At 27.6% G+C, this 14,235-nt stretch overlaps 1 protein-coding gene across 1 annotated transcript in view; it reads right to left on the reverse strand.

Moving 5' to 3' along the window:
* Positions 1–14,235, reverse strand: part of LOC124807958 (adhesion G-protein coupled receptor G2) — a 110,430-nt gene that overhangs the window by 49,466 nt on the left and 46,729 nt on the right. Inside the window, exon 4 of the mRNA XM_065812295.1 lies at positions 1,634–1,813. Coding sequence (XP_065668367.1) covers positions 1,634–1,813 — 180 coding nt within the window. The remainder of the gene's footprint in view (positions 1–1,633; positions 1,814–14,235) is intronic.

The raw sequence follows: 14,235 nt of genomic DNA on the forward strand, positions 1-14,235 counted from the left end.
TAAAATTTCTAAGTATAGCACTTTACAAATGTTTAAAGAGTAAGTTTTTGCCACATTAATTTCATCCTTAATTTTTAAACATTTATTATTAAAATATTTTACAAATTATATATAATATTTATATATATATATATATATATATATATATATATATATATATATATATATATATATATATATATATATATATATATATATATATATAAATATGTATATATATATATATATATATATATATATAAATATATATATATATATATATATATATATATATATATATATATATATATATATATATATATATATATATATATATATAAACATACATACATAATTACAAGTTTTATATTTTTTTTTTACGTTTTAGCTGCACCTATATCTGACAAAGGTGGTTTCGAAGGGCGCCATGTAGAAAGTCTCCTTGGTGATTTGTTTAAACAGGCGTTGCTGAAGTCGCAAAAAGAAGAAAACTGCCAAGATTCTTCATTAAGATTGTAACAGTTTTTTTATTATTTATTGCAAAAGATGCTTTAACAATAAATGAAGTTTGTTTTAATTGAATCTTTTTATTTGTCTTAAAGTTTCCGTTTCTTTTAACCGCTCCTTATTTGAACCCTAACTACTTATTTTTTGCGAAAACACTTGTATCGCATTGACCGTAGTAAGGGCGTAATCGTTTTTTTGGTTTAATATTGAATGTTCTACGGACGTTTACAAGACGTTCAAGGACGTCTTGTTAACGTCCGCAGACCTAAAATATTCGTCCAACTTCAGTCTATAACAGACGTCTATTAAGGTCTAAAATGAACGGAAGAAACATGTTGCATTTGGACTTAATTTAGACGTCTAAGGACATCTAAAGCGGACCTCCGTTCGTCCAAAAAGACGTTCATTGTACGTCTAGTGGACGTCCAAATGTTTACTGGATAGTCGAGTGTGTGGTTTTACCAGAAAAAAAAGTCTTTTTTACTTTTTTGATTTTTGATTTAACTTTTTGTTCTAGCTGCATAAAAATTATACTATCAGAATTAAAATTAAATTTCCAACAAGGTAGAGCTAAAACTTTTTTTATATCAGTTTCGGTTCAAGCGCTATATTGTTCGCAACAATAAAAAATTTATAAAATTTTGACTCCCCGTTAAAGTTGTAAGAAAAAAGTAAAAAATGGTGTTGAATTGGCATATAATTTTATCGATTCGACTAGAGGAGATAGTTTTGTGTTTGAATCAATTTTAAATTTTTTTCATAGTCATATCAGTTTAGTTTTTATTTGATAATTTTGATCAGTGTGCGGAATGATATGGTGTGCGATTTGACCCGGTTTTACTCTATTTAACTAAATCAGTAAACCATTGGAAATATTATTTTGCAAAATGCGTTTTTTTGAACTTAACTTAAATAATTTAAATGTATTTACATGTTTGCATTATCCTGACTTGAAAAGATTTCCATAACTTAGGTTCTCGAAATGTTAATGAACACTCTGTATTTTAATTCCATGGCAGTTTTCTGGAATTGGTTTGATTGTTTTGAGGAAATACTGTTTTTTATCTTTTGTCAAATAAATAAATATGAAACTAAAAAATAGAATTAGAAAAATTATTGGAAAATTAATTAAAATACACATAAATACCTGTTCAGTTGCTGTAGCATTAAGGAACACGCTAACTATATTCTCTAAAATTACTGTTATAAAATTTACGTCTTGATAATTAGTTATTATGGATCCGTTTGCAACAATTTCACTCAAGTTTTTTGATACAACACCTATTAGTGAGCAGTTTATTAATGACGTGTCGACACAGATAGTTTGCTAAAAAAAATTTAATCTGTTATATATTTAAATTAAATAATTGGTTTTCTAATCTACATAATTCTAAATGATATTGGTCAATTATTCTTGCACGTTGCACATTTCAAAACTTAAAAATCCGTTTCGGGAATTATCATTATTATTTCTTTAAATTAAATATATATTTGCTTTGCATTATTTTGGCTAGATTTAGTTTATGACTATTGTACAGGGGCGGATTTTGTTTCTGACAATTGAGGCACGTGACTCTGGTCCCCGAATTCTCTGGCTCCCGAATTTTGATAACAAATTTTTTGAAAAAGTACATTTTTTTTACTTGAAGTATTTATAATTATATGCCATTGAAAAGAAAGAACAAGAAAGCAAGAGCAATTTCCGTAACAATATATATTCCTTTTGTATTTTAACAATATATTTTAACAAAATATTTTAACAATATATATTCCTTTTTAACAATATATATTCCTTTTAATACACAACAGCAGTTAAAGTTACAGTTTTTATTACACAACAGCAGTTATCTCCGTAACACCCATGAGATGACTCAGTTGTTGAAAGTTCGCAGCAGTGACTTTCATGATGACGATACTTTTTAAAACGGCAAAAGAAGAAATAAACAAAAATTAACGAAAGTTTCAGAGTGAGAAAAAAGAAATGTAAAAAGATACATGAAAAGACAGATAAAGTAAAACGGATAAACAAAAAGAATAGTATTTAAAAGTTATCGTTATTAGTTCACTTTTATTACATTAAATGTTTTACTTTCTTTATTTTTTTGTGTAAGTTTTTGTTGTAAGTTCTTTTGTTTTGTAAAGTGTTTATTTTGTGTGTTTTTTGTTTATTTTAGTATATATTTTATTAACTTGTTTATTACTTTTGCAATGTATTTAGGTTATTATAGTACAACAATTGTGATTATTATATAATACAACAATTATGATAATTATATTTAAGTCTTTACAATTTTTTAACAATAGTCGTTTTTGTGTCATCGTTCTTGTGTCATCATTTTTGATCATCGTTTTTGTGTCATCGTTTTTGTGACACCGTTTTTGTGTCATGTATCAGTTGCTACATTTAGTCAGTTTGTAACATATAAAATACTTTATAAACTAGATGTCAAACTTGCAGGATTTTATTGGAAGTAAAATAAGGTTGAAACTATTTTTCAGTGCCCTGTGGGCCAGGTAGTGGACAAAAGTAGAAAAATAATACATTTTCAAAAATTACATTATTATATACCATATTATAGCTTCAAGATTCAGCTTTTATAAAGTGTTAATGTTTTTATATAATTATCATGGCTTATGCATCTAAGCTGCAGAATAAATTTCGTTTTTTTTTTTAATTTTTCCAAATTTTTTTTTGCTATTAGAAATATTTTTAGTGTTACTAATAAACGTAGAATAGATGTTGATGATAAAACCTTTCTTTTTATTACATAATTAAGTAAAGTCAAGTATTATCTTTCAAATGAGCTATTACAACACTATTTAGCACGTTAATTATGTCAAATAAATTGATTTCAAATGACATCGTATTTCTAGTACTTTTTTTAGTTTAAATTTCACTTATCAAGCCGAATACTTTTACAGTCCAAAATTATCCAGTGATTTGAGACTTGAAATATATAGTTCAATATGTATTTTATCGATATAAATTTGGTCTATAATCTGCGGATGTCTACCTAATCTTTAATAAATATTTTTACAAGTTAAATGGTGTATCCGATTTTATGTGGTGAAAGCATTATAAATATTTTATTCATAATTGGTATGCAATAATTAGGTCTTATTATTAAGACTAGATTAGTGTTACAAACTTGTTATATTATAAATACATCCTAAAATACCTATTTAAAAGATTTTGTAAATGAAATTCAATTTTTTGTATAGTTAAAACATGAAAGATATTGATATTTGTTGATATTTTATACAAGAAAACTTGAAGTTAGGTAGTCCTATTTTTTTGGAAACAGTTGTAAATGAAATAAACTTAACTTAAAAAAATAATAACTTGTTTATTTTCATAAATCATCTATCACAAAGATAGGGTAGATTAGGGTAATATGAACACCTTTGTAACATGAGCATACTTAAAGATTCCTCAGATGTAAGCAGTGAAGTTAAAGTTGCTTTGTATTTTTCGAATCGACTATATGTGATAATAACAGGAATCGGTATAATTAGCGTAAACTTATACCGGTTTTTACATCCATCTTAAACAATCATGACATTTATTTAAAACATCGTCCCAATTAATTAAAACAATCGTGATTTTTATTAAAATATTTAACGCATGCACAATCTCAACATTCTCATGCGCAATTCTCAACAGGTTTTATTTATATATTTATTTTTATTTAAATTTATTTTTTATTAATGTTATAATAATTTATTTTAATTTCATGGAATTTATTTTAAATTTAAAAGGATGTCATGTTTGTTTTAAATGGATGCAAAACCATATTTTTTTACATATTTTTTATACACATACTGTCTTGGAAAAACAACCGTGAAACTTTAATTAATTAATTGAACATCAGTTCAATTAAAGCATGCATGATGATAGTTACAACAACCATTATTTCCTATTAAATATTTAGCGCATGTGGTATTATATTTTCATTAAAACATGCAGCGAAATTCTGTTTGCCAATACACGAAAATATATTTTGAGATTTGTCGTTGATCAAAAAAAAGTTCAATCTGAAACTTCATTGCCGCGAAAAACTCAATCTGAATCTTCATACCGCGAAATTCCGTTTCCCAAAACATGCGAAATCTTGTTGTAAATCTATTCGTTAATCAAGGAAAAACTCAATCTAAAGCTTCATCGTTAACAGGAGTTAATCGAAACACAATACAATCAATTTTAAGAAGGTACGATCAAACGAATTCAAAACTTTCTGGTTCTAGAGGTGGCGCTCGTCACGTTAATAAAGAGATTAAAAGAAGAATTGAAGAGCTTATAAACGATAACACAACGACAACTATACTTTATGTTTTAAACATGCTTTAAATGTAAATGTATCGATTAAAATTGTCTGGAGATGGGTGACCAATTTTGGATACATATATAAAGTTACTCGACCAATTTATGAAAGGAGAAACGACAATGATGTAAAAAATCTTCGAATTGAATATGTTAGGTGGTATACTTCAGTCTCGCCTATTCATCGCTATCGAAATATTATTTTTATTGATGAAAGTCCATTTAATTTACACATGTTTTGCAGTCATTCTTGGGCAAGAAGAGGAGTAACACCAAACCCGATCATTCGACCTAGTCAGCGTAACGTTTTGATGATATTAGCCGTCAATGGTTTAAATATTATTCACTGCGAAGCTGTTGGTGTGTCAGTCAACACAGTTTTGTTTCAAGAATATATTGATGAAGTTGTACAAGTTTTGGGGACAGAAGAAGAATTCACCCTGGTGATGGATAATGTCAGAAAACATCATAATGTTGAGATGAGGGCTCTGAACATTCAAATAAAATATTTGCCACCATATTCATCATTCTTGAATCTATGTGAAGAGATTTTTTTTTGTCTTAAGAATAACGTGCTTAGAAATACGGCCCCAGTTGGAAGAAATGAACTAATTACAAGAATGCGTGAGGCATGCTTATCTATTCCTAATGTTAACTTATCGAACTATTACACACAATGCGAAACCTTTTTTGAAGCGTGTCTAAGGTCAGATGACATAACTCGACAGTGATTTGAAAATAAACATTTTATTTTTAATATAAAAAATCTTTTAAATGGTTTTCAAAAATTGAAAACTATTTAAAAGATTTCTTAAATTAAAAAATAAAAATATATATATTAAAAGAAAACCATTTTTTTTGAATAATATAGAATGTTGAGATTGCGCATGCGTTTAATGTTTTAATTGAAAATCACTATTGTTTTAATTGATCGGCACGATGTTTTAAATGAATGTCATGTCTGTTTTCAATGGATATCATGTTTGTTTTAAATGGATGTAAAAACCGGTATGCAATAATTAGCGGCTATCATTTAATTAAAACGCTGTTAAATTTTTAGCGTTGTAAAATAATATCATCACGAATGAATAAATCTGTGGCGAAATTTTGGTGCTAAAATAATAAAATTATTTTTTTTACAAAGAAAAATATGCTTGCTAAAAACCAATTCATTTTTGCTTCAAAAACAATATATAGAAACTTTTCTTTGACTTTATTTAAAGATACTATTTTTGTGTAATATGATCATGCTCAAATTACCCAGTGTTTTTCATTGAGATTACGTATCTTAAAGTCCTAAAAGAGCAGTGGTTTTAATTACTTTTTGAATAAAAACGAAACATAGTAAAAATATTTGATATTTTAACAATACTAAACATTTTTCTGTAATTTAAATTCAAAAACTTTCAATTTTTATCGTTCAAAGGTTTGAGTTAATAAAATTGAAAAAATAACGAACTATTTGTTTTTTGCGGAAAACATAGCAGTATTGTTAAACAATAGATGGCTTAAAATTCGATCTTTTAATGATAAGTTTTGTGAACAATCAATCATTATACTTCAAAAATTAGTTCTAATTGTCAGGTTGATATTTTTTTACTTATTCAATGTTATTTTTTTGAGTTAATTTAAAGTGGTCATATTACTAAGGTGTCTAGGTAATATGTGCACTTTTGCTACTTTTTTAAAACCGCTGTGCATTATAAAAATATTCACGTGTCCAAATATCTAAGTGGATCATGACTAGGGATCCTTAAAAATAGTTTATTGGCAAAAATTTTGAATCCAGCATAATTCATTTTAAAAATATTCAAATTTTCGTTTAAAGTGCTCATATTTTTCTAATCTACCCTAAATATGCAGAGACTCTAAAATTCATTTTTAAGAGAATAACAAACAGTGACTACAAAATGAACCATTAAATACAAAATTATCAGAATATATGAGATACGGTTCGAAAAATAACTTTAAATCAAAACTACACAAAACAGTTTAAACTTTAAGTACCTTTTTATTTGGATTATACTGCATAAAAAATAATTAAAATTAGTAATTCGGAATGTGTTAATATTTTTAAATCCCAGTGGGCACGGTACGTTTTTAAAATGTTTTTTGGACGTTTTTATAAGGTTTAAACCTAATAAAAACGTCCAAAGAACGTTTTAAAAACGTACTGTGCCCACTGGGATGCATAAAATATTTTTTAATCAGATTACTACATTAGTACTACTCTAGTTTAAAACATTGATTTTTTTTAAAAAGTTATTTAAGCTAATAACTATGCAAAAGGAACCTTTACCAGGCATTTCACAATCATCCAAATAAAAAATCTTTATTACCACTACATTTGTAGTATAAAAATATTCAGTGAGGTAATTATGGGATTAAACTAATACAGTAACTACTTTTTCCAGTTTTATTTTTTCTGTTTATATTTGTTAAGGTTAATAAAATGTATGCTAAGCAATTTAGGTATCTATAGCAACCTATAATTAAAACTATTGCCACCAATAAAACCACAGTCCTCAAATTAGTAAACAGTACTAAAATGGTTCTTGAATCTTTTTTTTAAGACGAATTATTAGTTTTGTCCTGTAAAAGTGAATTCTGGCTTATTGTGCAGTGAACAAATCCAGGTTTTGCGTTTTTATAAAAACCTGACTCGAATGTAATAAGTGCATAAATATCGAATTCATTTTTAATAGTGCATAAGTTGTGACAAATTTTGCAGTAATATACTAAAAAGAATTATTTAATGTAATAATCCTAATATATGGAAAATTATTATAAGAAAATGAGTTTAAATAAATTTAAATAAGTCGGGTCTTGATATTGCAAAGAACGCAAAACCTGGATTTGTTCACAAGAAAAAATATCGACTGAAACTGCTTTTTTGGTTTATATAGTCTGACTTTTGTAAAAATGGCAAAAGCTAAAACAGATGTGATTATTGTATGTATTAGCTTTTACGTCGCTAGTTTTTTTATAAAATGAGCTTTTTAAAACCAAATTATTTCGAAATGGGGTAAGTTGGGGAAGCTAACTGTTATATATAGTGCCCAATGAGCAAGCTAATACATTAGTATGGTTTTTACTCAAACGTTTTTTTTCTTTTTATATACTACCTAATAAGAATGTCATATTAAATTTCCAGGTAAAAAATCTCCTATAAAATATTTTTGAAAAAAATTTCCTAATTTATCTTAATTTCTATTTATATAAGTTTTGTGCGAGTCATTATTTATAATTTTATATAATATATATATATATATATATATATATATATATATATATATATATATATATATATATATATATATATATATATATATATATATATATATATATATTAACCATAAGCGAGACTAGGTTTTTTCAAACCGAGACGAGACCGAGACGAGAAGTTAGTACTTCTCGTGAGACCGAGAACAAGACGAGACGAGAAATTTAACAATTTTTTAAAACAAATTTATTAAAATCCAAGTAAAAAAAAAATGTAAACATGGTTTTGACAAATCGACACAAATGACATTTGTCAAATGTAAACAACCTTTTCAAATATTAATTCAGAATTTTTTTGCCAAACTTTTCCAACAAGACAATGTTTTCTCTGATTAAGATGATTTGTTCTACTTTTTCTGGGTGTAAGTTGTGTCTGGATGATTGGACGACATTTCCACCTGAGCTAAAAACTCTTTCTGATTTAGTTGAACTTGCTGGAAAAGCTAAAATTTGTCTAGCTAATGAAGAGAGTTCTGGCAATGTATTTGAATGCAATTTCCACCAATAAAGAATCGGAAGGTCTTTTTTGGCATCAGGGAGATATTCATACTAGCGCATTTCGCTTAAAAAAGGATTCAGCTCAGATGTTGGCTCTTGTGTTTTAAGTCTGACGTTTATCTTGCGCTTCAGTTTTGAATTAGGGGACAAATCTGCTAAAAGGACTCTGGCAACAGGTTTCGCACTCAACATTACACTTAACCTGTGAGGCTAACCATTCTTTCGTTGTTTGAAATTTTTTGAAGAGCTTCAAATAAAGTTCTTTAAAGCAGGATTTAAGTAGTTTGCTGCAGCACTCAATAAGTTTCTAGTGTGACAAAGAGGAAATCTTTTCTCAATGCAGCTTTTCAAGTTTTTTGCATACAAGACACCGAAGCCATTTTTTTCCATTCCTCTCAATAAATTGATCATTTTTGTCATGGATTAAGTAAAGAGAATCGGCGACAGTGTTAATTGTTGGAATAGACTCAGCCAACCACGTTTCTGTAGCTTCTTTAAGTGGTGCCAAAATTTCTACTGCTCTCTCGATTGATTTCCACTGTGATGCACTGATGGTCTTTGAAGAAAAAATATCTTCATTTGCACATAAGCTGATAATTGCACTCTTTAGATGTAGGACAGAAGCCATGCAATCCAGTTCACTATTCCATCTTATGTCAACAGATTGGCTTAACTGTCTAAAATTGATTCCTTGAGCGTCTGATTCTGATTCGAGCAACTCAGCTGCAACCGTTGACTGGTGAGTTAAAGAAGCCAAATCTTTGCATGTTTGCAACGCATCATTCATTCCAGCAGTCATTCCAAATGAGTCTCGAACTGCACATTGCAAAATATGACTGTTGCACAAGTATTGGTCAAGGCGCTTTGACAATTTAACTGCAAGTTTCATATTTCTTGCCAAGTTGTTCACGCAGTACATTTGCAAATCAGCAGGCAAATTTAGTTCTTATAAGAAAGAATCCAGCTTTTCTTCAATTAAGATACCTGTGTGTCTGCCTGGGAACTGCTGAACATGGCGTGCCCAGTGATGTAGTTTCCAATTTTCGTCAATAGCATGAAAAGTCCAAGAGATGTAGCTGTCCTGAGCTCTAGAAGTCCAAAGGTCAGAAGTAAATGCAGCACTTTTCAGATTTGGCGTAATCTCCGTTATTACTTGAGTATGTTGTTCTTTGATGAAGACTCAGTTTAGGGTTTGCAATGTCAAACAATTTCTTGAAACCTCTTCCTTTGACTGATGAAAAGGATGCCAGATCAGTGCAAAAGTAATCCAGCATTGCAGAGTCAAACTGTTTTTGAATGGAATTATCTTTGTCATATTTGGACTTTGTTTCAAGCATTTCGACCATGATTTATTGTTTCATCTAAGGAGGAGGAAGAAGAGAGTCGTCTGTTTTTTCAGAATACTCAACGTAATCTTGGCTGTGTTTTTTTTCGAGGTGATGATGAAGTCCGCTTGTGTTTCCATCTTTTGTTTTCAAAGACTTTTTGCACGCCTTATATTCAGCACCGTCACTTGTTTTTTGAAAATATCTCCAGATTTTGTTTTTTCTTGGTGACATTTTTGATCGTTGAAATGAGGCAAAAATAATTCTTTTCAATATGAACAATATGTGTCAAGTTGAATTCCACTGGTAAACTAATGTAATTAGGTCAAAAGTGCACTATTTTATACAAAAAGTTTTTGTATTTAAAATCTAATTAAAAATATTTAAAATCTAATTAAAATTTTTTATTTAGATTTTTTTTTAAAATCTAATTAAAAAATCTAATTAAAAATCTAATTAAAATCACGGAGTCAAAATAATTATTAATTAAAAAAACAAATTATTAAGCATTTTGTAAATTATAATAATTTTTAATTTGGAAAATAATTTAATATTTAAGTTTCGTTCTAGTTCTCGCGAGAATTTTCTTTTTCTTATTTCTCACGAGAAGTCTCATGTCTCACGAGAAACGTGATAAAATAAGGTTACGAGAAACCTTATAAAATATGGTTAACAACGTTAACCTTTTTTTATAAGGTTAACGTTGTTAAAAGAATTTTACTTTATTAATTTCTTTTAACAACGTTAACCTTAAAAATTACCAAAATTAAAAAAATTAACAACGTTAACAAAATTTGTAAGCAAATTCAAATTTTGTTTAACGACTAATATCGCGTTTAATGTTTTATCCGAAAGTCGAGTTCTCAAATAAGTGTGGATCATTGCAAAACTACTAAAATCTCGTTCAACATTAACCTGAGAAAATGCAGCACAAAAACAATTTTAAAAATCTTATAGAGTTCCTTTCAAATATAATCATCATGTTTTAAATGCCAATATTCAAGAATATTACTACTTTTATTTACCCTAATACGTGGCTCACTATACACAATATTTTTTCTGTGCTGATAAATACTTGTATTTTGTTTAACATGTATGGCTTGACGTTGACCTCCTTAAAGAAGATAGATTAGTTATTAGTTTTTTATCAAGCAACACATTTTATCTAATTTATCTGATTAAATTTAATCAAATTAATAAGATATACAAAAGCTTTGAAAACTAAACTTTTTTGTAAATCAATAAAATGTCATACTAATTTTTAGTTTGATTTTTGAAAAGAAAAAGTACATAAATTTATGATCCTAAACCTTGACATTATTTTCTATTGATGATGAAAGTTATTAATATAAAAGTAGTAATGAGTATTGAATTTTTATTGATTTATAATAAAAAATTTTGAATGCTAAATAAAAAATCTTTCTTTTATTTAAATTATTTAATAAAAATTTCATTTAAACATTGTATTTCAAATTTGATAACGTATCAATTATTAAATTATATTGAAATACTTAAAGTTGAGTCAAAAGCTCTTCATCTTTATCTCATATATTTTCATCCTGTCGAGCACTTTCAGCAAACTCTATTGTGAGTTTATAAAATAATGAATTTTAAGTAGGCGATTTACTCCGCGACTTCTCAATAAATCATTGAAGACTTTATGACCAGCCGTGATAATGTCTTAAATAGGATTCAATATGAGTGCAGCAATGAAAGCATTGCACTCCAAAAATTTTTGTGAGTATATATTTAAAGCTTCGAGAAGTTTAGATTTGAAATCGTTTTTTACAACGGGTATTTTTTCCAAGTTCATTACCATTCTCATCCATCGTAAAAAGAAGTCCGACATGGTATAGTCTGATCTTTGAAAATTCTTCATTGCGAAAAAAAAAAAAAATTGGTTTAAATACTTTTGTATATTCTTCAATAAATTTCCAAATTTCATCATTTAATCTTATGTCCCGGTACTTCAATTTTTCCCAATCTTTTCATATATATCAAGTTTTTCAAACATGTCTGATACCATAATATACGTACTACCCGATTTCGAAACAAAATCTTCACGTAACCCCTTAATATTAGCAAAAATTGCATCATATTTAGGCGCTCGTGTATATTTTATGAATTTTCTTTTTTCAGAAAGAGTGGCTTCAAACGGCTCAGTTACATTTTTAGCAGCTAATTGAAAAACGTGCGATCCACAAAACATCTTGGTGAAGATTGTACCAATATTGTTTTCTAACGCATTTAACCTTCTCCCATGTTCTAGAGTTTGCGGTTGTCTTTCGCTTTCGTCATCTTTATTTTCGGAATTTTCAACAACGACTTCTTCTTCAAGATTGACTCGATCAAGCAAATCAAAATCTTAAAAATCAAACTTTTGTACTTTCTCGACAAATTCACAAATAGTCATTTGATTTTGAATTTCTTTGATGGATACAATTTTTCTGTCTTTTTCCAATAATTTCATAAATTTAATTAGCAGCTACGAAAATAAATTCTTTTGCTCTCTAACGATTCCATGTCACACCAAGAGTTTGAAAAGCTTTGCTAATTATTTCATCTTACCCATATCATCAGCAACCGTCATTGGCTAATTTCTTATCAGAATTGACTTTATAAAATCTCTTACTGTATCAATATCAAAGTCATACTTAACCGTTCTACGTGAAACAAAAATAGAAACTTTTTCAACGTTATCATGATTTTTGTTTTGAACTCTTTTTCCTTAAAAAAGTCCAAGTTCTCTGGCAAAATCTTTGTGCTTTGAACAAAAATATTACCATTGGCTCTATGCACACTTTGCATTTCCATTTCTTATTTTCAGTCACTTCAAAATATTCTTTAACTTGCTCGTTTTGCATCTTACTCTATATGCAGCCTAAATTGTTGGAAAAAAATTCTCAGAAAAAAAGTTACATTTTTGAAAAAGTCATCCTTATTACTTGTTATTAATGACGTTATCTATAATTAAAGACAAATAAGTGTAATTGATAAAGGTTTCATAATAACATACATCCCATGTAATCTTATTTATTAATTAAAATTACTTTAAAATCTAAAGCTCTTATAATTCTATTTAGTTGTGAATATGATACGGTTTATTAACGGTATATCCAAATATATTTACGGTATATCAAACATTCATTAGGAGGCATGTAACGAAAAAACAGTATTAATTCAATACTTTTAAACATTTTAAAGATTGCTGTTTTTTGAGTTTAAAATTAAGTCAGTAGTATTGACAAAATACAAAGTAGTCTCAAAATACATTTAACAAGCAATTGCTAAGTTTCAAAGCTTAGGCATTACTATAACTTCAAAAATCGTGTTGCAGGTGTAGTTTTAAAGCTATATTTTATCGTGATTCTGACAATTTTATGAAAGATCTACATATTTAGCGATATTTACGTTGTAAGATATATACTAACTAATTTGAATCAAATAGTGGTTTTTATATTTGTATTACAGATGTAAATTTTTTTTATTTTTGTGGTCAACCTCCTTAAATTCTTAATTTTAACCATTTAGTATTGTAAAAATAATTGAAAAGTACCACCTTCATAAAAAATTAACAAATTTAGTTTATTAACAAATTTGATGTAAATTTTTTTTTGCAAATCAATTTTTTTGCACCGAATTTTTAGCTTATGTTCATATGAAGAGTTTTTACCCCGCCTTAGCAGGAACTTGGTGATTCATAAGCGAGACCTCACCTACGCAGGATAATAATTTTACATACGAACACAATATTAAAATTGTACGAGTTTTAAAGGAGAGGCTAGATCTCAGTGTTTTTTTATCCCAGTTAGGCGGGATAATTTTTATCCGCATGCCCAGCCTCTAAAGCGCGTTTTTCATTTTCAATTCTGTAACAAAAAAATTTTTTTTTTGTTAAAGTTTGGATTGTTGGAAAAAGTTTAATTCAAACCGACATCGAAATAAGTTATTTTTATAAATTTTTAATAATATGTGTTTTTCAAATAGTTTTACAATATATATTGACTAAAAATAATAATTTAATGTTATGGTCCAAAATTTAAAGCTTTAGCGTGACGTAAGGGCAACAAAATAACAAACAATTTTTTACAATTTTGCTTAAAATTAAACAAAATTTTTAGTTTTTAACATTTGTTTTGAAATAAAAATTACTAATTGATTCGATAGTCCTAGAAAAACAACCGCTCTTTTTTAAAATATTTTAAAAATAAAACAAAACTTTGATGTCAAGTATTTAACATTTGTTTCTAGTTAATATTTAATTGCTTTAAAGCAAACGAGCAACTATTTTTAATTACATCCGCCGGCTGGAGACAAATATTT

Source organism: Hydra vulgaris, chromosome 12, assembly GCF_038396675.1.
Source record: "Hydra vulgaris chromosome 12, alternate assembly HydraT2T_AEP".
NCBI classification, from domain to species: domain Eukaryota; kingdom Metazoa; phylum Cnidaria; class Hydrozoa; order Anthoathecata; family Hydridae; genus Hydra; species Hydra vulgaris.